At 39.8% G+C, this 25,699-nt stretch overlaps 1 protein-coding gene across 1 annotated transcript; it reads left to right on the forward strand.

The window, feature by feature from the left end:
- The first annotated feature begins 17,142 nt into the window (after positions 1 to 17,142).
- On the forward strand, positions 17,143 to 21,586 carry LOC107776286 (putative polygalacturonase). Its single transcript, XM_016596164.2, has 6 exons — positions 17,143 to 17,358; positions 18,690 to 19,007; positions 19,438 to 19,558; positions 19,649 to 19,823; positions 19,927 to 19,997; positions 20,506 to 21,586. Exons 1-6 carry the CDS (start codon positions 17,329 to 17,331, stop codon positions 21,177 to 21,179), a joined length of 1,389 nt encoding a protein of 462 aa, XP_016451650.2. The 5' UTR covers positions 17,143 to 17,328; the 3' UTR covers positions 21,180 to 21,586.
- The last annotated feature ends 4,113 nt before the right edge of the window (positions 21,587 to 25,699 follow it).

The following is a 25,699-nucleotide window of genomic DNA, read 5'->3' on the forward strand; positions in this document are numbered from 1 at the left end:
GAGCTCTAGAACTCAAGATATGCTCAAAATATTAAAATTCTCGATTTAAAACACTGTCCAAATGATTTTTGTTCATCGCTTTCACGGGAGACCTTCGCGTTCGCGAAGAGCAATTTTTTGCATTGACCTGTCAACCTAGAAATCCTTCTTCGCGTTCGCAGAACCTCTCTTGCGTTTGCGAAGAACAAAAGTTCGCACCAGAAATCAGCAATCTTTCCCGATACGGAAATGGGCATAACTCTCTCATACGACCTCGGAATTCGACGATTCTTGTTGCTATGGTTCTGTAATTACGATACGGATCTAATGATTCAATTTAATCATATATCAAAGGTTATTTTCTCAATATAGTACCCTTTATGCCGAAAGAAACGATGCTGAAACATCAAATAAGAGCGCAACACAACCCAAACACATCCGAAACACACCCGAGGCCTCCGGGACCCCGCCCAATCACACAAACCAGTCCCAAAATATAACACGAACCTACTCGAGACCTCAAATCATATCAAACAACATCAAAACTATGAATCGCACATCAATTCAAGCCTAATGAACATTTAAACTTCTAAAATCATGTCGAACCATACCAAATCATCCCGGAATGACCTCAAATTTTGCATGCAAGTTCAAAATGACACAACAAATCTATACCAACTCCTGAAACTATAATCTGTATCCGATATCAATAAAGTCAACTCTCGGTCAAACCTATCAACCTTCAATCTTTCAACTTTTGCCAAAAAGTACCAGGTCAATTATGGACTTCCAAATCTAAATCTGGACATACGGCTAAGTACGAAATCATCATCCGGACCTAATGGAACTGTCAAAACTCCGATCCGAGGTCGTTTACCTAAAAGTCAATGGTCAACTCTTCCAAATTAAAGCTTCTGAATTGAGAATTAGTCTTCCAAACCAACTTTGATCTTCCCGAAAATCTAATCCGACTACACGTGCAAGTCATAATACATTAAGTGAAGCTACTCACAGTCTCGAACCGCCGAACGATACGGTAGAGCTTAAAAATCGATCGGGTCGTTATATTCTCCCCCACTTAAACATACGTTTGTCCTCGAACGTGCCAAGAGTCGTTCCATAGTTTCCCAAAATCATTGTTTAGCACCTCATGCACCTACTCGTGCCACCACAACCCATATGAGCACATTAGCTCAAGCCAGATTGAAGATCCTTCCGGCTACCTTAGCCCACAAGCCTTAAAACCAAATTCCAATATCTGGAATTCTCTACCAGGTTTGATTCTAACATACGCATGTTGTATCAATCTCAACACAATATACCAAAACATGATCATACACCCATGCTGAATTCGCGCAATGCACCGCATAATTCGTATGCTCGTAATAACAACCTCGAACTACAATAGCTGCAAATTTACGAAGCTGATGCCGGTCATAAATGCATATAAGTCTTGTTCCAACCCTCAAAATACTGTAATGATGTAAGAGATGTGTAGAAACTCATAACTACCTACCAAATCAATAACTCATGGAGTCTCTCCGCTTGGCGAAAACCATTGCCTCATTCTGAACTGATTAGTGAAATTTTTCCTTTAATATACATTATATAAATCTGATTGCACTAATTCCAGGTCCAACAACCTCGTCTCACCCAATACAAGCTGCTGGGGCAATAATCGACCTCAAACACTGTCTAAAATCTCATACGACGCTATCAATGCGCCAACAAGCCACAACTCGAATATGACCAATAAGGAATCACGAACCTGAGTACAAGACTATCCGGCCCGCGCAACGTACTAAACCAACCAAACCAATGCTATGAACTTATCTCAAAGATAAAAAAACAAGGCACACAAAATAAATGTAAGGAACCGTACTCAACATCTCACTGTTGCGGCGTGCAACCCGATCCACACATGATACCGTTGCAGCGTGCAACCCGTTCCAAACATGATACTCGTGGCGGTGTGCCGCCCGATCCACACATAACAATCAATAAGGAAATACCCACCAAGCCATAATACTTGTACCCACGAAACATACGTATATCAACAACAAGTATGCCAAGTGTATAACATTACTCTAGCTATACGAGCCCAAGCACGACTAAGATACAATAAATGTCCTGTATCTCGAGGGCCATATTGCTCCTATAAACTTTGGACTATGATCACTTAAAATAAGGTTCTATTAAGTTTCGGTGTCCTATGAAAGAAGATCAAGAGGTCACAACGGACAGAAGAAAATGGGAATAAGTCTGATAATGGAATTGTGGAATTAAATCATGTGGAAAAGAGAGGTGACAGCATGTGGTAGGTAAAGCTCTCCCGTTGGATATATACTCTTTCCCAACGGCGCAATGCAAGCTGTTACAGACCATAGATCAATTGGCATTTGATTGTGAAGATATTTTCGAGCCGAAAAAAAGAAGAAATATATATGTTGCGCTGATACCCAATTTTTTTATTATATATATATATATATATATATATATATATATATATATATATATATATATATATATATATATATATACACACACTTTTTAGTCAGTAAATACAAGTAGAGTCGATCGAATGACCAATTTTATATTTTGCCCCGATAATCAACATATTTAGAATTTTGGTCCAATATTTCCATGCCATGGGGGGGGGGGGGAATCTTGTTTCAGGCCTTCACTTCAAATAGAGCTCCAACTTAAGGGTAATTTTAAACTATAGTCAAAAGTTGAGAGGTAACTTTGATGTTTTGTCTAAAAGAATTTGGACTCATAGAATCTATTCATTTCGTGTTGAAGCTTCATTAATGACAAGTGCAAATACGAGACAATTTGTTAAATGTAAAAGTATAATAATTTTTTTTTTGAGTAATTTCGGATAATATAGTAAAAATACTGTCAAGTTTCTAGCATTGATGGTCAACACATTTAAACGTTAATATACATTAAAATATCCCTCTTTACAATTGCTTTTAAATCTGTAATAAGCTTCTTACAAGGGAGTTTGATTAAATTTTTATCCCAAGTACACATAATAACTTTTGTTAAGGATCGAAATTGAGAATCTAACACAAGATTCTACTTGCTATCGTGCAATGCTGAGTTGTTTAAATTTGATAGTCTAAAAACTTAAACGCATTATATATTTTTTCTTCTTTCATTTTTATGCTTAAGTTTAAGGAGAAACAAAGAAAACCGACCCTTGATTCGGCATGTATATTCACTGCTGTTCTTATGAATTGATGATCATTAGGAAAACAATTACATAACCATGTTCGACAACAAAGTCCCGAAAATATATTTTATGCAAAGACAAGGGGACAGCATTAATTAACTTAGGCATGTAATTACTTTTGATAATTAAAATGTGATGGAAGAAAAAAAAAACTACTACTAAATATCGTCTCTTTAGGAGTTTGAAAAAAGAGAAAATATTAAAAAAATCAGATATACATTTTAGAACTTATTTTTCAACTCAGAATCAACATTATCTATATTTTAGATCCACTACTGTCTTCCTTCATATCTCCGAGTTCTTTAAAACCCATCAATTTTCCAATGCACTTTTTTTCCCATCTATGGTACAATGTGGTCACCTAAGTTTCTCCGAGAAACCCTTTTTAGGGTTTCAAAATTTGGTTTTACAGTGAAAAGAAAATATGCTCAACTAAAGTGTAACATGTTGGTGCCTCTCTTGTTTAGCCTTTTCCAATACCCATCATAAACAGGTCATAATGATTTCTCGTATAGCTTTTATTTATTTATTTATATATGTATTTCTATAAATGTTTCTTACTTCAAATGATCAAGGAAAAATAAAAAACTAAATCAAACCGAAAAGATTAAAGAATGTTTTATCCTTTCATTTTCTGACCGAAGAATAGAATAGTTTGCTGGCCTCAATTTAGTATTTTATTACTATTATTAGTTAATGGTAAAAACTTACTCGAATCCAAAATTTATACATGTGTACGGTCGAAATCGAGCTAGCCTACGACATGCCAGGTCAAGAACATGATAACCAAAGACTGAAGATCGACCCCGAGTCCCACTGAGCTAGAACCCGGGGTCATAATGCCTGCCTTCGAGAATATTGAGTCTGTAATCCTGCAGTCGACCTTAGCCTCGATCGAGCTCGAAGAAATGTTGTTAGCATAACCAACAGAAGGCCGAAATATCTATGACCGGTCGGATATTACGGTGGGAATCTCGGCACGTATCAACAAGGCACCGACAATCATCAAATCAAGAGATTTTTTACATTTTATAGAATTGTACCTAAGGTAGGACTCTTTTATTATATAAAGGGGGTTTGATAATTTATTAGACATATTGTAACACGCATTCCAAAGCTATATATCATTATTATTTTAAGCTCTTGTTCCTCTGTATCCTGGCACCGATCGAAGCGTACCTGATTCGAGGCTGATTAACCTCCCAAGGCTAAGATCGTTCAATTCATGTGGTTTGCATTTACTTTATCATTATTTATTTCAATTGCAATCTAATTTATCGTTTTGTGTCAAGTTAGTCCACGTATCCTTAAAACCACTTACAAATTCAATTGTTATCCGATTTTGAGTGTAAAGTTTGGCGCCCACCGAGGGGCCAAGGATAATAGTTGTTATTTGATACAAATCTCCTTAACACACATTACTTTACACTTTTTCTTGAAGTGTCTTTAATTTCAGGTTAAAACTCAAAATGTCAAACTCTCAATCAGTACCCCTACATGTTGACAACGAGTCCGGCCATCACGGTGAAAATAACAATATAGCGCCATGTGACGAGGTACCGCCCGTTGATCCTATCGGAATTCCGACCGCGGGTCCGATTGATGCTAATTCACATGTGGCTATCGATGCAAACTTGCCTACCGACCCCGAGAATAGCGTCTGTGGTGGAGCCCGATCGGCAACTCAAAACACACAAAATATTGGAGGAGACGGGATCAGTTTACGGGTGATCTTTGAAATGTTGCAGGCTCAACAAGCGGCGATAGCTCAGCTACAGAACCAAAGTCATGCACCGAGCAGGGTTGAACCCGATCTACCAGTCACCCGCAGGGATAAACCGGTCGCAGAAAGGTCAAATAAACATGAATCGGGGGCTAACAATCATAAAGATGCTCGAAGAGCTGACAAAACAGATAGAATCGGGGGAGAAGAAAATCGAAGCTAATAACAAAAAGGTGGAAACCTACAATTCCAGGGTAGACCAGATTCTAGGAGCACCGCCAATATTGAAAGGCCTGGATTCTACGAAGTTCATGCAAAAACTTTTTCCTCCAAGCGCGACTCCGAAGCCGATCCCTAAAAAATTCCTCTTTCCCGAGACTGCTAAGTATAACAGAACGACCGACCCAAATGAGCATGTAACCTCTTACACATGTACCATCAAAGGGAACGACTTGGAGGATGATGAGATCGAGTGTGTCCTATTGAATAAGTTCGGAGAGACCTTGTCAAAAGGAGCTATGATATAGTATCACAACTTACCTACTAATTCTATTGATTCATTTGCTATGCTTGTGGGTTCTTTCGTGAAAGCACACGCCGGGGCCATCAAGGTCGAAACCAGGAAATCAGACCTTTTCAAAGTAAATCAGAAGGATAACGAGATGCTCAAAGAGTTCGTGTCCCGATTTCAAATGGAACGAATGGGCCAGCCACCTGTCGCTGATGATTGGGCCATTCAGGCTTTCACTCAAGGGCTCAATGTTCGAAGCTCAGTGGCTTCATAACAGTTAAAACAAAATCTAATAGAAAATCCGGCCGTTACTTGGACCGACGTGCATAACAGGTATCAATCAAAGATCAAAGTGGATGATGATAAACTCGGGGCCCCTTCGAGGTCTGTTTATCCTGTCAGAAACATCGACAGAGTCAAGAGAGACATCGATAGTGAACCAAGACCAAATAGGGATCTGTACCATCCATATAATGGAGACCGAAGAAGCAGTAGGTCCGGGCATAACTCTATGAGAAACTAAAGGAGAAGTGACCGAGGTCAGAGCAACTGGAGACTCATGAGCAAAAACAGCTTCGATAGGCCCATGGGGCCTAAAGAAGCACCGAGGTTATCATAATACAACTTTAATGTCGATGCTGCCGCCATTGTATCAGCTATCAGAAGCATCAAAGATTCCAAATGGCCTTGACCTCTATAATCTGATCCAACCCAAAGGGATCCTAACCATATATGTAAATATCACTGCACTCACGGCCACATAACGGAGGATTGCTGACAGTTGAGAGAGGAAGTAGCCTGACTATTCAACAACTGGCATCTTCGAGAGTTCCTAAGCGATCGAGCCAAGAATCATTTCAGGAATAAGGATTCTAACAAACAGACCGAACAAGAAGAACGTCAACACATCATTAACACGATCATTGGTGGGGTCGATGTCCCTCAGGGGCCGATGTTGAAATGCACCAAGTGTCCATCACGAGGGAGAAACGAACTCGAGATTACATAACGAAAGGAACTTTATCTTTCAACGATGAAGACGCGGAGAGATCACGCAGCCCATAATGATGCACTGGTAATATTTGTACTCGTAAATAAAATTCGAGTTAAACGTGTGTTAATTGATCCAGGTAGCTCGGCGAACATTATCCGATCGAGGGTCCTGGAGCAGCTTGGTCAACAAGATCAAATCGTGCATGCAGTCCGAGTTCTAAACGGATTCAACATGGCATGTGAAACCACTAAGGGTGAGATAACATTACCGGTGAACACCACCGGGACTATCCAGGAAGCTAAGTTTTATGTAATCGAAGAAGACATGAGATACAAGGCTTTGCTCGGAAGGCCATGGATCTACAACATGAGGTAAGTACCCTCAACTCTGCACCAAGTGTTAAAATTCCCAATACCAAGTGGAATTAAAACAATCTACGGAGAATAGCCAGCCGCAAAGGAGATGTTTGCGGTCGAAGAGGCGATCCCGATATCCGCACTTGCAAAGACAAAAAGGGTTGAGTTCGATCACAAAGCCAGAAACTAAATAGCAATTACTGACACCAGCCCCGACCCAATAGGAGAAACAACGGACTGATGAAGACGATGATTATGATTACGGGGTACCCAGGTCTTTTATAGCCCCTAATGATTCCGACGCCACTAGACGGTCGAGGAGCTGGAACAGGTCATATTGGTCGAGCACCTACCTGATCGAAAGGTATACCTGGGCACGAGGTTAAATCTCGAGCTCAGGAAAAAACTCATTTAGTTTCTTATAGCTAACATAGATTGTTTCTCTTGGTCCCACTTTGACATGACAGGGATCCCGCCAGAAATAACCACCCATAATCTAAGCCTGGACCTGAAATCCCATCCGGTGAAGCAGAAGAGGAGACCCCAGTCCGAGATCAAACATGTTTTCATCAAGGACGAGGTATTTAGACTCGTTAAAATAGGTTCAATTTGGGAGGTTAAATACCCGGATTGGTTAGCGAACGTAGTGGTAGTCCCTAAAAAAGGGAACGAATTAAGAATGTTTGTAGACTGTAAGGATGTGAATAAGGCATGTCCCAAGAACTCTTTCCTTTTTCCCAACATTGATCGCATGATCGATGCCACAGCCGGCCAAGAGATCCTCAGTTTTCTCGATACCTACTCCGGGGACAACCAAATACGGATGGACCCGGGTGACCAGGAAAAGACCTCTTTCATCACTAAATACGACACCTACTGCTATAACATGATGCCATTCGGGTTAAAAAATGCCGGTACCACTTACCAACGCCTAGTAAATCGGATATTCGAAGAATAAATAGGAAAATCAATGGAGGTTTATATTGAGGATATGTTGGTTAAGTCCTTGGGAGTAGAGGACCATTTAAAATATTTGCAGAAAACCTTCAGCATATCAAAGAAATACAATATGAAGCTAAACATGGAAAAATGTACGTTTAGAGTTGGTCATGTAAATTCCTCGGATTAATGGTATCCGACCGAGGAATCGAGATCAACCCGGCAAGATCAAAGCCATCGAAGATATCACGGTTGTGGACAATGTGAAGGTCGTGCAAAGATTAACCGGGCGCATAGCCGCCCTTGGGCAATTCATCTCGAGATTCTCTGCCAAGAGCCACCAGTTCTTCACATTATTGAAGAAGAAGAATAACTTCTCATGGACCCCGGAGTGCCAACGAGCCTTGGAGGAACTCAAGCGGTATCTATCGAGCCCACCGATGCTCCACACGCCGAAGATAGACGAACAACTATACTTGTACTTGGAAATATCAGAGATAGCGATAAGTGGAGTCCTGGTCCGGGAAGAGCAAGGTACGCAATTTCCAATTGACTATGTTAAGAGGACCCCAGGTGAGGCCGAAACTAGGTATCTTCACCTAGAAAAGATGGCGCTCGCTTTGCTAAGCGCTTCTAGAAAGCTAAAACCATACTTCCAGTGTCACCCCATATATGTCGTGACTACTTACCCATTAAGGAATGTTATGCATAAGCCCAAGCTCTCGGCCCGGTTGGCCAAATGAGCTGTGGAAATCAGTGGGTACGATATTGAATATCGACCCCAGACTGCCATTAAGTCTCAAATTTTGGCAGACTTTGTGGCTGACTTTACGCCGGCCTTAATACCCGAGGTCGAAAGAGAGTTATTAATCAACTCAGGAACCTCCTCGAGAATCTGGACCCTCTTTACGGACGGCGCCTCGAACACAAAAGGGTCCGGACTTGGCATCGTATTGAAGCCACCAACAAGCAATATAGTTAGACAATCTATTAGGACTGTGAAATTGACTAACAATGAGGCTGAGTGTGAGGCCATGATCGCAGGTCTCGAACTAGCCAAAAGCTTGGGGGCAGAGGTAATTGAATCTAAATGTGACTCCCTCCTTGTGGTAAACCAAGTTAATGGGACGTTTGAGGTTAGAGAAGAACGAATGCAAAGGTACCTGGATAAATAGCAGGTAACATTACATCGATTCAAAGAATGGACTTTGCAACACATACCTCGGGATCAAAATAGTGAGGCTGATGCCCTCGCTAACCTAGGGTCATCGGTCGAGGACAACGAGTTCAACTCGGGGTTAGTAGTACAACTTACGAGATCGGTAGTGGAAGAAGGTCATGCCGAGATTAACTCAACGAGCCTAACCTGGGGCTGGAGAAATAAATATATAGAATACCTAAAGATCGGAAAACTGCCTTCCGATCCAAATGAATCAAGGGCCTACGTTCAAAGGCAGCCCGGTTTAGCTGTCCGAAGACGGAACCCTGTTCAGAAGAACATTCGATAGCCCACTCACGATATGTCTAGGATTAGGGGACACTGAGTACGTTTTGAGGGAAATCCACAAAGGCACTTGTGAAAATCATCCAGGTGCCGAATCATTGGTTCGAAAAGTGACCAGAGTCGGCTACTACTAGATTGATATGGAAAAGGACGCGAAGGAGTTCGTACGAAAATGTGATGAATGTCAAAGCACGCTCCGATAATTCATCGACCCGGGGAGCTACTGCATTCGAATTTGTCGCCATAGTCGTTCATGAAGTGAGGAATGGATATCGTTGGCCCCCTTCTGTGGGCACCCGGTAAGGCTAAATTTATAATATTTATGACTGACTATATTTCTAAGTAGGTAGAAACCCAGGCATACGAGAAGGTCAGGGAGAAGGAAGTCATCGATTTCATTTGGGACCACATCATATGCTGATTCGGAATGCCGACAGAGATCATGTGCGATAACGGGAAACAATTCATCGGCAGCAAAGTTAGCAAGTTTCTCGAAGATCATAAGATCAAAAGGATCCTATCAACACCCTACTACCCTAGTGGTAATGGAAAATCATAATCGACTAATAAAATCATACTCCAAAACCTCAAGAAGAGACTGACCGATACCAAAGGAAAATGGAAGGAAATCCTGCCCGAAACTTATGGGCATACCGTACGACCTCGAACTCCAGTACCAGGTCCAACCCGTTCTCACTGGTTTATGGCGCCAAAACTCTAATACCAATCAAAGTCGGAGAACCAAGTCTCAGATTCCAATATGCAGCCAAGGAGTCGAACGACGAGGCTATGAACACGAGCCTATATCTATTAGATGAAAGGCGCAAAGCATCCCTTGTTCGGTTGGCTACATAAAAATAGCAGATCGAGAGATGATACAATCGAAGGGCCAACCTTAGACACTTCAATTTTGGGGACTTAGTGTTAAGGAAGGTCACACTAAACACCCGGAACCCAAACGAAGGAAAGCTGGGGCCGAACTGGGAAAGACCTTATCAAATTATCGAGATCACCGGTAAAGGATCATACAAGCTTGGAACAACGAACGATGAGAAACTACTGAACAACTGGCACAAAACTTGTACACATATGTAACTATTACGCACAAGAATAAAAAGAAGTTTCTACCTTGCGGATAAATATCTTGTCCCTTAAGAATTTCTCTTTTTTATTTTTTATCACCAAGAATTTCCTACATCCGATCCATTAAAGGTATCGAGCCCAAGGGCCGCCTTTACCTGGGTTCAAACGATCACTCCCAATCGGGGACTGCCATCCAAAAACAAACTCGGACGGCTTGGGATGAGAAAGCCCGAGGGCACAAGACCTATTAGGCAACGCCTGAATCTTAAAGGCTACGACCATCCCAATTCAGAAACTGTTATCTTAGGCAACCCCGGATAACTCGGGGTAATAAGCCCACTGAGCAGCACCCGAACTAAAGGCTACGACCATATTAAAATGGCCCGGAGACGTCCGAGACCCGTAACAAAAAATAAGGCCTTCAAAATTTCATAACCAGTTCTAAAGACTATCTTCGGCAAACTATAATCTAAAAAATTATAAGTACTTTGGGGGGAAAAGTTTCTGTCATATCGAACTCCCATGATTCCTTAAACAAAATAATGTCTAAGGCAAGGCTTGTTCGAACCCCCGAACATGACTTAACTATTTTATGCTAAGGTATTTCGATCTTTGCAAAGCATATTGAATAAAGAAAAGGAAAGCGAAATTCTTAAGCTGCCGAAGGGAAAAACAAAGCCTTGTATATTATATACAGTCTTTTAAAAGGCCAAATAGCCCTAACAAAAATACTAAAGTACACAAATACAAAAAACAAAAAACAAAAAAGGAAAGTTTTTTACAAAGGCGTCAAAATAGCCTAGTCTTCTCCACCCCCGGGTCCATCATCGGAACCCTCAGAGTCTTCTTCTTCTTCTTCTTCTTCTTCTTCTGAGTAGGCAAACTTCTTGGCCTCGGCCTCGAGCCCCTTAACGGCTTCGATCTCGGCTGATAGATCGAAACCCCGAGCATGAATCTCCTCGAGGGCCTCTCTTCGCGACTGTCGCTTCTCATAATCAACAACGTCCTTCAACCGGTCCTGGGCTACCTCGGCATTGGCCTTATATTGGGCCACCATCTCGTCGGCGTCGGCTTTAACCACAACAGCTGTTTACTTGGCCGTTTCAAGTTCCTTGGCCATAATTTTTCGATCATAGGCAGCCAAACTTAGCCTAGAGTGGAGCTCTTCAACCTTTTTGGCTTGCACCTTGACCTTTTCCTTTGCTGCTTGAAGCTGGACCTCGGCCGAAGTCATTTGCGCCTGAGCAACCTATTTTTTTGAGGCTAGACGATCCATCATGCCCCTTCATTCGTCGGTCTCGGCCTTGACAGCATCCATCTTAGCTCGCAGTTGATCGATCTGATCAATTGTTTATTGGACCTGCGGATTCCGACCGTTAGTCACCGATCTTAGCTCTTTATCACTAACCTCAAATATTTTTACCTGCTCGACCAAGTCGGTATGCTCCTTTCGAGCCACCTCCATCTCAGCTCGGAGGCTCTTAACCTCCCTTTCACGTTGCTCACTGAGAAGTTTGTACATATTTCTCTTCTCTGTGAGCTCTTTGACTTCGACCTCGAGGAGACTCAACTTTTCCCAATATCAGAGGAAGGTCTCGTGGTGAAGCATCGAGGCCTGCGAATACAAGAAAAAATATTAAGATCATTAAGTAACCAAACTGGAAAATGAAAAGGTTTGGTAACACCTTACCCGATCCAATGCTTGCTGTGCTTTGTTGAACAAGCATGGAGATTCCACCCCGTTTATCTTTGACTGGTCTTTTTCAGTCACCAGGCACCGGAGGTAACTAGCTACCCCAATAGGCGCAGAAAGGACTCGGGCGTCCTCCGAAACATAGATAATGATCGACCGCTTCCGATTGGGATCAGCACTCGGGGTAAGGAATCGGTTGACCAACCTCGGGCTCGAGCTAGATCCACTTGTTCCCGAGGGTGGACTTCTTCTTGGTACTTCCAAATCACCCAAACCGATAACATCCTCTGTGGCAATAGAGTCCATGCCATCAAAATAGCTTTGGAGGGGATCGTTCGCTCCTTAGACCCCCTCGTTTGAACGCTCATTCACCGCTTGAGCTTCACCAAACATTGAGTCCATGAACGAAGGTGATCACGTTATATCGATGACACCAGGTGGAGCAGAACCGACGTCTTGAGGGTCCTCGACCCTCACTGATGTGTCGACCTCTTGAGTTTGGGAAGGATTGGCCTCTATCGGGGCCCCCTTCGGTTGATGCCCGTTCTTCATTGACCGATGTCTCCCGGGCCACTAATATTTCCTCCTCTACAGACTCGTCCCTGAGCCGGTAGAGGGAGTCCGAATCAAGTATTCGGGAGCTGGAAGTTTCTTTTGGCTTGTGGATAAGCCTTCTCTTTGGTTTCTTTTTCTCTGAGCTCGGAGAACTCGGAGCCCTTTTTCTCTTCTTCTCTTCACCCTATTTCGGAGCAGGGGACTCAGTGGGAAAATCGTCACTACTGGATGGGGTCCTCATTTGGACATCCTTGGATAAACCTGCAGAAGGAAATAAAACAAGTAAGGACTTAATCATGCAAAGGGGAAACCAAATATCACTTATGAAAGAGATCTCACCGTGCGAACGGGCCTTCCATCGGCCCTTTGAAAGCTCGCGCCACGAGCGCTCAGAATAAGGCCTTTGCAATACGATGACCTCGACCCACTCCTTGAGTTGAGGAACTGCGTTCGAGATCCGAGCAACAACTGCACCATCACAGAACACCGATAAGAAGGAAGAAAAAGGGCGATAAATAAAATCTTGGAAGCAAAATTATATACTTACGTTTCTTGTTCCACTTCTAAGGGAATGACATGTGCTCGGCCGGGATCAAGTCCGAGGTCCTCACTCGGACGAAACAACCTAGCCAACCTCAATCCCTATCTTCATCGATACTCGAGAACGCAACTTAATTGGTCCAACGGGCGAGCTTGATCAGTCCCCCTGGTATAGTCGGGGACTATATAAGCGCATGAGGTGATCGATCATGAAAGGGCACCCTTCGATCTTGCTTACAAAGAAACAGAGGAGGATTACGATCCTCCAGAAAGAAGGGTGAATTTGACACAGGGTTACCTTGTATCTTTTGCAAAAGTCAACGATAACCGGGTCCAAGGGGCCCAACGTGGAGGGATAAGTGTAAACACTTAAGAATCCCTCGACGTGAGTGGTGATAGCTTCATTAGGTTCGGGAATCACCACATGTTTGTCAGTCCAGTTGCAATCTTTCTTGACTTCGGAGAGAATATCCTCGGTGATCGAGCAGATATACCACGAGACCTCCTCACACCGGTCTGGTATGGATGAGGGCTTTTCGACTTTAAAATCAGCATTTACCGGGCATCCCCCCAGGATGAACATTTTTAGAGGAGGTTTCGGTGTTGGTTCCTCGATAACAGTGCGTGAAACGGTCTCTTCGGTAGCCAACCGCGAGGTAGAATGAGTTTCTTTTTGGGGAACCATTTTGGAAGTTTCGCCATTTCTTTATAAAGAGGAAATAAGGAAAAAAAGGAAGTTAAAAGAGTATACTCAGTGGTTTGAGAAAAGGTCGAGTGAGAGTTCTTGTAAAAAATCTCAAAGTAACAAGAATATAAGTACTTGGAAGTATTGAAATTTCTTAGGAACGAGGGCAGAAGGTTTGAATGTAAAGTTTGGATGAACAAATGAGGGGGTATTTATATTTTTTCAGCGACGGTTCACATCTAGGAGTGGCCGACTAGCAACTGACAAGCATTTAATGCCATTAAGACTTGACTGACGAGATATTTCGAAGGTTTTGTCATTTCTGTCGGGTGATATCGAAGAAAGAATCAGAAGCTCATGTTGTTTCTCGTCGCCTACTCTCTGAAAAACGAGGGGACTATCTGTGTACGGTCGAAATCGAGCTCGCCTACGACATGACAGGTCAGGAACATGACAACCAAAGACTGAAGATCGACCCCGAATCCCACCGAGCTAGAACCCGGGGTCATAACGCCTGCCTTCGAGAACACTGAGTCCGTAATCCCATAGTCGACCTTAGCCTCGATCGAGCTCGAAGAAGCGTTGTTAGCATAACCAACAGAAGGCTGAAATATCCGTGACCGGTCAGATATTACGGCGAAAATCTCGGCACATATCAACAAGGCATCGACAATCATCAAATCAAGAGATTTTTTTCCTTTTATAGAATTGTACCTAAAGTAGCACTCCTATATTATATAAAGGGGGGGGGAGGGGGTCTGATAATTCATTACACATTGTAACACGTATTCTAAAGCTATATATCATTTTTATTTTAAGCTCTTGTTCTTCTGTATCCTGGCACCGATCGGAGCATACCTAATTCGAGGGTGATTAACCTCCCAAGGCTAAGATCGTTCAATTCGTGTGGTTTGCATTTACTTTATCATTATTTATTTCAATTGCAATCTAATTTATCATTTTGTGTCAAGTTAGTCCACGTATCCTTAAAACCACTTACAAATTCAATTGTTATCCGATTTTGTGGGTAAACAATACCAACCAATACATGATGCATATTTTATCATTAAAATATACAAGCTAATAAGTAACATATTGTCGCCTTAGTTTGTAATTTTGACCATAAAACATTAACAATATAATTTAGTGTAAACATCAAATACAACTTACGAGTAAATTTTTTAATTACGAATTGATTTAACTGTTGTAACCTTACACCTTGACTTGAAAAAAAGAATTTACTTGCACTTTGTGCATGCACCAAATAGATGTTAGAAAAAGAAGTAATTCGTTTGATGCTATTTTAATTAAAACATGTAGGAGGCCGGAGTAACTTTATTTAGATAGTTAAGTTTTGAAATAACTCATTTTAAACAAACAGGCTAAGGAAAACTGACAGGAAAACTTGAAACAAACACCACCTTAAAATCTTTTAGAGCAGGCAATTAGTTTAAAAGAATATGACTAACCGGAAAAGCACAAGAATAAAAAAGGGAGAGGGAATAATTGGTAGATTGAGTTCAACGGAGCACAAGAGACAAGGAGGACCACAACAGCAAGGCTATTCTAATTGGGTCATGACATTTGCTGTTTTTATGTGTGTTATTAGTAGAAGAAAGAACAAGAGCAGGACCCACCGGGGTGGAGTGGGGTGGTGGGGGGATCCAGCCCACTACGGCATACCCCTATATGATCTGGCTAGTTCAGTGTTGCCAGCCTTGCATTTTCCACACATCATTGGTGTGGCCCCCTCCTAAATTCTCATCAAGCACATGCAACCTCCTCCTAAGAATGACCTTATTAGCCATCCCTCTAAATTTTGGAGGACAAAATTATTCAAACCTTCTTTGTAACAAACTCGTTTGTTTCGAATATTTTTAGATATTATAGTGAAATACTATTATATAGAACATATATTATAACATAACATAAAAATTAGTTCCGGAAAAACTTCATTTTTATAGTGAAGTGTTGTTATATAGAGATGCTCTTATAAAGATGTGTGACGATATATACCAATATAAGTATTCTTTAGAATAGTTGAGGGAGGTACTACGAGTAAGTATTCAGTAGAATAGTTGGGGTACGATAAAATTAATTTAATCACCACCGTAATAAGAAAAAGACCCAACTAGATATAACAAGTTAAACTGGTGCCCCAAACTCACCAATTCGATTAATTCAGATTTGCGTCATAGAAAGTCTACTATAGTGTAGTGGGTTCAGCCCCATACAAAGGATAGTTCTATATTCGAGGTTCGAATACTAGACTTATGTTAGTGAAGATTTTTTTTTTAATTACAAATTTCGTACGACGAAAGTAGTTTAGTTTCTACTACTACAATGATGATAGGGAGACTTATCGTCTGTTTGGCCAAGCTTCTAAAATCAGTTTATTTTTAAAAGTGATTTTTTGAAATATACTTTTTAAAAAAGTGCATTTGGTGAGAATCAATTTGTGTTTGGTTAATTAGTTTGAAAAGCACTTTTGAGCATTAATTAGTGTTTGACCAAACTTTTGAAAATTTCTTCTACGTGTATTTTTCTCAAAAGTGCTTCTCAAAAAAGTATTTTTGGAGAGAAGCTACTTTTTTCTGCTTCTCAAAAACTGTTTCTGCTTCTCCTCAAAAGTACTTTTTTTTCCTTCCAAAAGCTAGCCAAACAACTCAATTTTTGGCAAAAAGTGCCAAACATGCTATTATACATTTTAGTGTTTATACAAAACTAATAAATATATAATATTCTTGTATATTTTTTTTGTTATTTTTAATTAAAATTAATTAATATGGTTTAATGTAAATATCGATTATTCAATTCGACGGAAGGAGTCATTGGGTCAACATCGGGATACTCCCTATAATTGATACAAATTGACCAGTAAGCTGGATCTCTTAGGACAAAACTGGTAAAGAAATTTTACCTGGCGGAATTAGGAACCTATTAATTGTTTTAGTATTATTACCTAAAGTCATGCTTATAACTGTAGTAGTTACAACAGTCAATGCCTCTTACTGCTTCAAGTTGTGCTGATTGAGTGTCGGCAATGTCCGTTAGAAAATTGACTAAAATTTACAAGAGTGATTAATGGCTAATAATTATGGGAATTAAATATGATTATTCTGTAGTCCTTTCTTTCCATTATTTGTTAGACTAAACCCCATATAAAACATTACAAAAATGAACCAAACCAAAATTGTTTCATATTCATTGTGTTGTTATAGTGTTAATATGTGTAGATGAAGAGCTGTCTTTTTCTATTTCTTCGCTGTCCCTTTCTCTTACCGTCCGTTTTTCTTTTCTATTGGTAGTACTACTAGTAGTATTAGTTCCATATTTAATTTATTACTAGTATTTTATTTATTTTTCTCCTTAATTGCCACTCACTCTCTCATCATCATACAATTAACATACAACCCTCTTATTTTCTCTACCATCCCTTCTTCATCCTCCCTCTTCTCACTTTGGTTCTACAAAATTAATAAGCATTTTTTGGAGAAGAGGGGTGGTTTCAGATTTGTGAATGACACTATGACACAGAATATAATCATGAAGAGGCTAGTAAGTACGTTTGTTTATTTATTATCATTTGTGTTCTTGTATTTGTTCACTGAATAATTACTAGGGGTGTCTTGTTTTTGGACTAAATCTTGATTTCCTCGTCAGTAGTCTAACATTTTGACTTGAAATATTACTGGGTATTTTATTTGGTGGCAATCTATATTCTTCAAATTGATTTGTTCAATTGGTTTGGTTTCTCTTCTTTTTCTTGCTGAAGAGAGGCTCTGAATTGCCTTTTTGTGACAGATTTTTTACAGATTCGCTTGATCTCTTCTTTTCTCCAACTAGGGTGCCTATTGTTTTGTCTACATTGTCCTTTTTTCCCAAAACAAGAATTGTTGGATTGAAGTTTTGTTTGGATGTTATTTTGCAATCATAAAGTTTTGATTTTTTTACCCTTTACTTTCCTACTTATCACGGAAAAGAATGAAATTTGTTTTGTATTATAGCCCATCAATCTTGGTAGTTGGATCTGATAGGGAGTCACTACTGGTATACATTGACTTTGCTTCAGTACTAGTATAAGTTAGACCAAGTTATCAATTTTCTCTTTCTTTTTTATTCTCATAAATTGTTTTCTTTGTTTCTCCTCCCCTTTTGAACTTAAAATTGTTCAGCGTTTTTGCTCCAATGAAGTCTCTAACAAGTTGAGTTCTTTTTCTATAAAAGGAAAATAATATCTAGCTGTGTTCTTTCTACTGGTATTACCTGCTCCTTTGTGACATCTACTTTTGTAGGAGTTCACTTGTGATTAAAATTTGTAATTGGGGTTCTTCTTTGTTGAATGTGGGCAAAGATTAAAGCTTTTTCAATGTGGTCATCTGCTTTCTACATATTTTATTTTCCTGTTAAATCTCTTGAACAAAAGAATGTGAATGTGGAAGGGAAAAAAACAGCAGCCAAAGACCTGAATTTTTTATTTGCGAGATGTGCTAAAAGTGAAACTTGCCAAAATATGTTAAATTACGATATGGGATTGACCACTCTTCTGCATCACTTTGGCACTTCATGCCTGAATATCTTGCCTGCAAATTGACATAGATTTTGTTAGCTTACATGATCGTGAAAGCTTGAGGGGAGCCTTGGCGTAATTGGTAAAGTTGCTGCCATGACCAGGATATCACAGATTTGAGCCGTGGAAATAGCCTCTTGCAAAAATGCGGGGTAAGGCTGCGCACAATAGACCCTTGTGGTCCGGCCCTTCCCCGGGCTCCGCGCTTAGCGGGAGATTAGTGCACCGGGCTGCCCTTTTTACATGATTGTGAAAGCTTAGAAGTAGTAATATGCTGGATGATGAATGATTTACCATTTCTCTTTGATTTTGTTTCCAGGCAGTGCTACTTTTGCTATTGGCATTCAGTCATTGTATATTACATACTGAAGCTCAGCTTGATGGAGAATGCAAGTTCAATAAGCCTTTGAAACCCAGACCTCACAGTGTCTCAGTATTGGACTTTGGGGCTGTGGGGGATGGGAAAACTATAAATACCGTAGCTTTTCAGAATGCTATTTTCTATCTCAAGTCCTTTGCTGATAAGGGCGGTGCGCAGCTCTATGTTCCCGCTGGCAAGTGGCTGACAAGAAGCATCAATCTTACTAGCCACCTTACGCTGTTCCTGGAAAAAGATGCCGTTATTCTAGGATCTGAGGTTAGCCACTGGTCTTTGCCTGCATGTCTTTTTTTTTTTTTTGCACTTCTAATCATATATATTTGTGTTTTAGCCAAAAAGGCTAGCCTTAGCAAAACTAAAACATTTTTTCTGGAAAAGAAAAGTTCGGTAGTCGTGTAATAGGTTCGATCAACAAGTGGTTTCAAGCACGAGATACATTGGCATTTTGGAATTAGATTCTATGGCTTATTGTTTCACAAATAAAATGAATTCTTGACATATTCGTGGTAACTCCAATAGAGAGGTTTTCGACATGATATGTTGTCTATACTGCAGTAACTCAAATTTTAGTAACTACATTTTTAGTTGCTAATGATGGTTTAGATAAGTGCTTCAATTTTTATCCATCTATCAATTTGGATCATCTTAATGCATGTCATGGTAAATATTTTATGTGTTCAATATTCAGGATTATGCTCATTGGGATGTAGTTGATGCCTTACCATCTTATGGCCGAGGTATTGAGGCACAATATGGAAGATACCGCAGCTTGATTGCTGGAAATAATTTAACTGATGTTGTAATAACCGGTAGGAATTCCTTCATTACGCGGATTTTTAGTTTTATGTTTCTCTCTGTCCCACCTTCATGCAACCTTCTGATTTCTAATAATTTCGCAGGTAACAACGGGACTATTGATGGCCAGGGCTCTATATGGTGGGAGATGTTCAATTCCCATTCCTTAAATTATACTCGACCACATCTAGTAGAGTTTGTTAGCTCCAAAAATGTTGTTATTTCAAACTTGACCCTTTTGAATGCTCCTGGTTGGAACATCCGCCCAGCATATTGCAGGTAACTTGATTTACCCCTATAAGGAGTTTAACGTTTCATATACTTCTTGCTTGTGTTAAGATCTGGGTTTGGCTAATCCTTAAGAGAATTTTACGTTTTGCAGTAATGTGATCATTCAGAACTTAACGGTTCATTCTCCACAAGACTCCCCATACACTAATGGGATCGTCCCAGGTTGGTTAAAAATAAAATCTTTCGCCTTAGTTTTTAAATGGCCAAGCTAATTAAAAAGCTATATTTGTCTTAGACATTCATCAGTTAAGTGTTCATGGGTCTTCAAAATTATCTAGAATGTGTCTTACGATGGAAGCTTCTCAAGCACCACAAAAACAACTTTTGCAGATCAAATTTAGCTGTTCGTAAAGATTAAATGCTAGCTTTCCAGATATTGCTAAAATCTGAGTTTTGATGATAAGAGCTTCCTTGTAGCATCATAGATACAAATTTCTTTAGACTTTAATTGTGCAAATAAAAGTGAAGTAGCTAATTCTTCATGCCTGAGTAATATACATATGATTGGTACATGAGCTTGGAACAGATTTGTCTTTTTGTGATGATAAAGTGAAACAATTAGGCTTGTTGATTTTGTGAAAACATGTATGTTATTCCCTTTGTTTCTAAGTAATTGATACACCACGTGTTTAGACCTACATAACATGCAACCTTATGTGTACTTTTTCAGATTCGTCTGAGCATGTCTGCATTGAAAACAGCAACATTACCATTGGTTATGATGCTGTCGTTCTCAAAAGCGGTTGGGATGAGTATGGTATTTCCTATGGGAAACCTACCTCAAATGTCCACATTCGAGGTGTGAGGTTACAGTCGTCTGCAGGTTCTGCTGTGGCTTTTGGTAGTGAGATGTCTGGTGGTATCTCCAATGTGCTTGTTGAGCACATTTCCCTACACGACTCCCTTTTCGGGATTGACCTGAAGACAGCAAGAGGAAGGGGTGGTTACATCAGAGATATTCTCATTATGAATGTGGTTATGGAAAATGTGCAAGTGGGAATCAGGGCCACAGGTTACTATGATTCGCATCCAGATGAGAAATATGATCCCTCTTCATTACCTGTAGTTAGTGGGATCACCTTTAAGGACATTGTTGGTACGAATATTTCGATAGCAGGCAATTTCACTGGGTTATCTGAATCTCCCTTCACCTCAATATGTCTATCAAATATCTCTTTCTCCATTTCTTCCGACCCTTCTACACCATGGTTATGCTCTGATGTATCGGGATCTTCTGAAAATGTGTTTCCTGAACCATGTCCTGAGCTTCAGAGCTCGTTTTCCAGTTCTAGTTCTGCTTGCTTTGCTCTTCCAAACCCATACACTGAAATTGCAGTATTATAATCTCCGATTGGAACTATTTATTCATTGAACCTGAACAGTGAGACACATATCTTGTTCAAGTTCTGGTGTACAATCTTTCAATAAGATGCAAGTCAGAATCTTCGGTATCATGGTTTCCCAAGTCAACGTCAAAACACTGGTGAGCAATCTCTTCAAAAAAGTAGCCTTGCACTGCACATCGTTCCTGTGTACAGCATCCGTTTCTTTTATTCATGTGTAAGAAAAGTTTTGGTAGTTCAGTAAATTCAGATACGTCGTTCCTTGTGTCATTCTTCATTTGATTTTTTTTACATTTGTAAATTGGGTTTATGGAGATTGCGGTAAGATTGGTTAATGCTATATGGTTGAAGGAGTGTTATTGTTGATTGTCATTGTTGCAATAAAAAGTTCTAGCCATTTGATTAAAACATATAACGCTTGCTCTTTGGTCTTTGGTTCAAGATCTCATATTTAGACTCCTGAAAAGCTTGTTTCAATGGTACCTTCACATACATCGCATTTTGAGTTTTAAGTTATGTCAAACATTTGAAGATCATAATGTTCATAATGGGAAAATCTATAATGCAGAATAGTCTAACAGTTCGCGAATTTGGTTTCATTCCAACCTTTTCTTTGTCCTTTGTCCTTAATTTTTTTGTTTTTTCCCCATTCGAATTAAGGTCCTGTTTGGATCCAATAAGCTTGTAACCATTTCTATTGTCCTTAAATTTTGGTTTTTGCCCCATTGGAATTAAGGTCTACCGAAAACAACATCTCTATCGTCACAAGGTAGGGGTAAGGTCTGCGTACACATTACCCTCCCCATACCCCACTTGTGAGATTACAATGTGTTTGTTGTTGCGGAGTTAAGATCCTGTTTGGATCCAATAAGCTTGTAACCATTTCTAGCTCCCCCGGTGGACACCATAATGCATTGAAAAGTTGAATTCTGAAAATGGAGGATATTAACCCCCAGCATCTGTCTTTATGTCATCAAGATATAGTTTTCAATAGATACAAACAAGCTCTTGGGAAAAGTTGAAGAATAAGGAAAAAGTTGTTGAATCTTAAAAGCAAAATTGCTGATTGCTGCTGCAAAAGCAATTCAGGAGACTTTGGTGGAAGGGGTGTTCAAGGAAAAACCGAAAAATTAAATCAAACTGATAAATTGCATAAATTGATTATAAATCGACTTGTACTTGGTTTTGATTTGCTTTGTTACAAAGTAGTTTGGCGAGTTATTTAATTACATTTGTTTTTGTATCATTTTTTCTGAAACATTTTCTTAATGTTGCATGAAAAATATCAGCAATTGCTGCAGTGTTTTATTTGCAAACTGTAATTTAGAAGAAAAATAAAATAAATGGAGGTTGAAACAGATAGATTGCAAGTGCAATGAAGAATTTTCTTTCTACTTGAAGCAAGTTAACTGCAATTGGTTTATTATTATCATGACCCAAACGAACTCAATCCCCCCCTGGACAAGAAGAAAAAGAAAACAAAAGAAGAAAAAGTGGAAGGAAAAAATAAGTGAGTTTACCAACATTATCACGTGTTTGGTTGCGAAAGTTTTGTTAGTCCCGCCAATATTGCTGTATATGTAAATAATAATTCTGCAAAATATAAGTTATCGTAATGAAACAATAAATAATTCGAGCCCACTGAATTCACAGTGTTTCCTTAAGGAATTTAATCCCCTCCTAGTACCCAAGGTAATGGATTATTTCCTCCCAGGATAGAACGAATCACACACTGGTGTAGCGGTACTTCAAACCCCAGTGTTTCAGCGAACACAAAGTTCGGTAGCAAATCACACTTACAGTTGCTTTGTTTGAAGTTAAAACAATGCAGAACAAAGGAGTAGAAACTCGTATGGAAATGCTGAGAGGAAGGAGTGCAATGTATAGCCAAAGTTGAGCGTTTTCAGTTTATGTCTTGTGTGTTGTGTGTGTCTTTCTTCAACAGCTGCTGCACATATATATAGCAACCAATGTTGAAGAAGAACAATCGTCCACCCTCCATGGTGGAGCAAGCATTAGCTTGTTTGTGGAGCAAGCACAATCATGGTGGGAAGAGCATTAGGTGGCTGCTTTGTGGTCAATACACGGATTGGAAAATATCCGTTACAAATGCGGATAATCTTACGTTAATATTTACTATTAACAAATAAATTTGGTCCAAAAAATTAATCAATCAATCGATCATTTGACCAAATCCAAATCCAAATTCAAAGCCGTAGCCGAAGCCGAAGCCGAGCCGAGCCGAGCGAGCGACGACGACGGCGGCGCGAGGCTTGCTTTCTTCTTAACTCTTTAAGAGCTACAAGAAGAGCAATTATATATATACCCACCAAAAATCTCTTCCTCTTCCAATATGGGACAATGTCTCATTGTCAAGAGGGGAAAACTTAAAAATTTTACTCAAAATTTTATTTTCCCTCCATTTCCCATTCACCCTCATTTTAAAACTATTTTATCTTAAAAACAAAAAACCTCAACAATCCCCCACATGAATGGGGAATGGCTATATCACGGAAGTATGCATAAAAAAACTGCGTGATTTACAAACAAGGATTAATCGCATCTGGATAAGTAGGTTTCCCTTTGAACTTTCCGTAGTAAACTTATGTCGGATATACTCGGTCAATCGGTAGATTTGATATCTTTGAACCGTCGATCTTTGGTGTATACCTAGACAACCATAAGTCACACAATCAACCCTTAACCGTCTTTGGTTCTCATTGTTGTGTTCATTTCAGCCATGAACACTGCCTGGTTTCATAAGTGCGTAGAGAACTGGCCTTACAAAGTTCTCCTTGAAGGGGCTAACACTTCACACTTACATAGGTGATTCCTAAACGTGTCATCCTGTAGATACACTTTTTGATATACCCCGTATCAAATTTAGAAATTATTAAAAAGCCTTAATGCTTTATCCTTGGTACTGAACATTGTCTCATCACGAGAACGGACTAAAATTTTATTTGACAATGTTGAACCGTCATTAATGACTTTGTTTGATCTCCTTGAACCTCGATCTTGGGATCTCCAGTCTTCTAGGTAGAGTTACCGCCACAATGACTTGTTCTCGGCCATAGCCCCATTCCCCTTGATGATTTCTCAACTACCTCTCTAGTTAGGCCTTTTGTAAGTGGATCCGACATATTATCACTTGACTTTACATAGTCAATCGTGATAATTCCTCTAGAGAGTAATTGCCTAACGGTTTTATGTCTTCGTCGTATATGACGAGATTTACTGTTATACATAACGCTCCCAGCCCTTCCAATTGTCGCTTGACTATCACAATGTATGCATATTGGTGCCAACGGTTTGGGCCAAAATAGAATGTCTTCCAAGAAATTCCGGAGCCATTCAGCTTCTTCACCGGCTTTATCTAAGGCTATGAATTCAGCCTCCATTGTAGAGCGGGCAATACATGTTTGTTTGGACGACTTCCAAGATACCGCTCCTCCACCAATAGTGAATACAAATCTACTCGTGGACTTAGAATCAGTTGAACCGGTGATCCAATTTGCATCACAGTATCCCTCAATCACCGCAGGAAATTTACTGTAGTGCATGTCAAAGTTCTGGGTATGTTCTAAATATCTCAAAACTCGTTTCATTGCCATCCAATGAGATTGGCCTGGATTGCTCGTATATCGACTCAGTTTACTTATAGCACAAGCTATATCTGGTCGTGTACAATTCATGATATACATTAAGCATCCCAACACACGAGCATAATCCAATTGTGATATGCTTTGGCCTTTATTCTTTGCTAATGCAAGATTCACGTCAATTGGAGTCTTTGCAACTTTAAAGCCCAAGTGCTTGAAATTTTCAAGTACTGTCTTAATATAATGAGATTGTGACAATGCCAGACCTTGAGGAGTCTTATGGATCTTAATTCCCAAAATTAAATCAGCAACTCCCAAGTCTTTCATATCAAACTTGCTATTGAGCATACGCTTAGTAGCATTTATGTTGACAATGTCATTACTCATTATCAGCATATCATCCACATATAGGCAAACAATGACTATGTGATTTGGAACATTTTTAATGTACACACATTTATCACATTCATTTATCTTAAAACCATTTGACAACATTGTTTGGTCAAATTTCGCATGCTATTGTTTGGGTGCTTGTTTTAGTCCGTAAAGAGACTTAACAAGTCTACATACCTTCTTTTCTTTACCTGGAACCACAAACCCTTCAGGTTGTTCCATGTAAATTTCTTCCTCCAACTCTCCATTTAAGAAGGCCGTCTTAACATCCATTTAATGAATTTCAAGACCATACACTGTAGCTAATGCTACTAACATCCGTATGGACGTAATTCTTGTAACTGGAGAGTATGTATCAAAGTAGTCTAGACCTTCTCGTTGTCTATACCCTTTGACTACGAGTCTTGCCTTGAATTTATCAATAGTGCCATCATCTTTGATTTTTCTCTTAAAAATCCATTTAGAACCCAAAGGTTTATTTTCAGGAGGAAGATCAATCAATTCCCATGTATGGTTGTTCAATATG

This window comes from Nicotiana tabacum, chromosome 19 (genome assembly GCF_000715075.1).
Source record: "Nicotiana tabacum cultivar K326 chromosome 19, ASM71507v2, whole genome shotgun sequence".
Lineage (NCBI taxonomy): Eukaryota > Viridiplantae > Streptophyta > Magnoliopsida > Solanales > Solanaceae > Nicotiana > Nicotiana tabacum.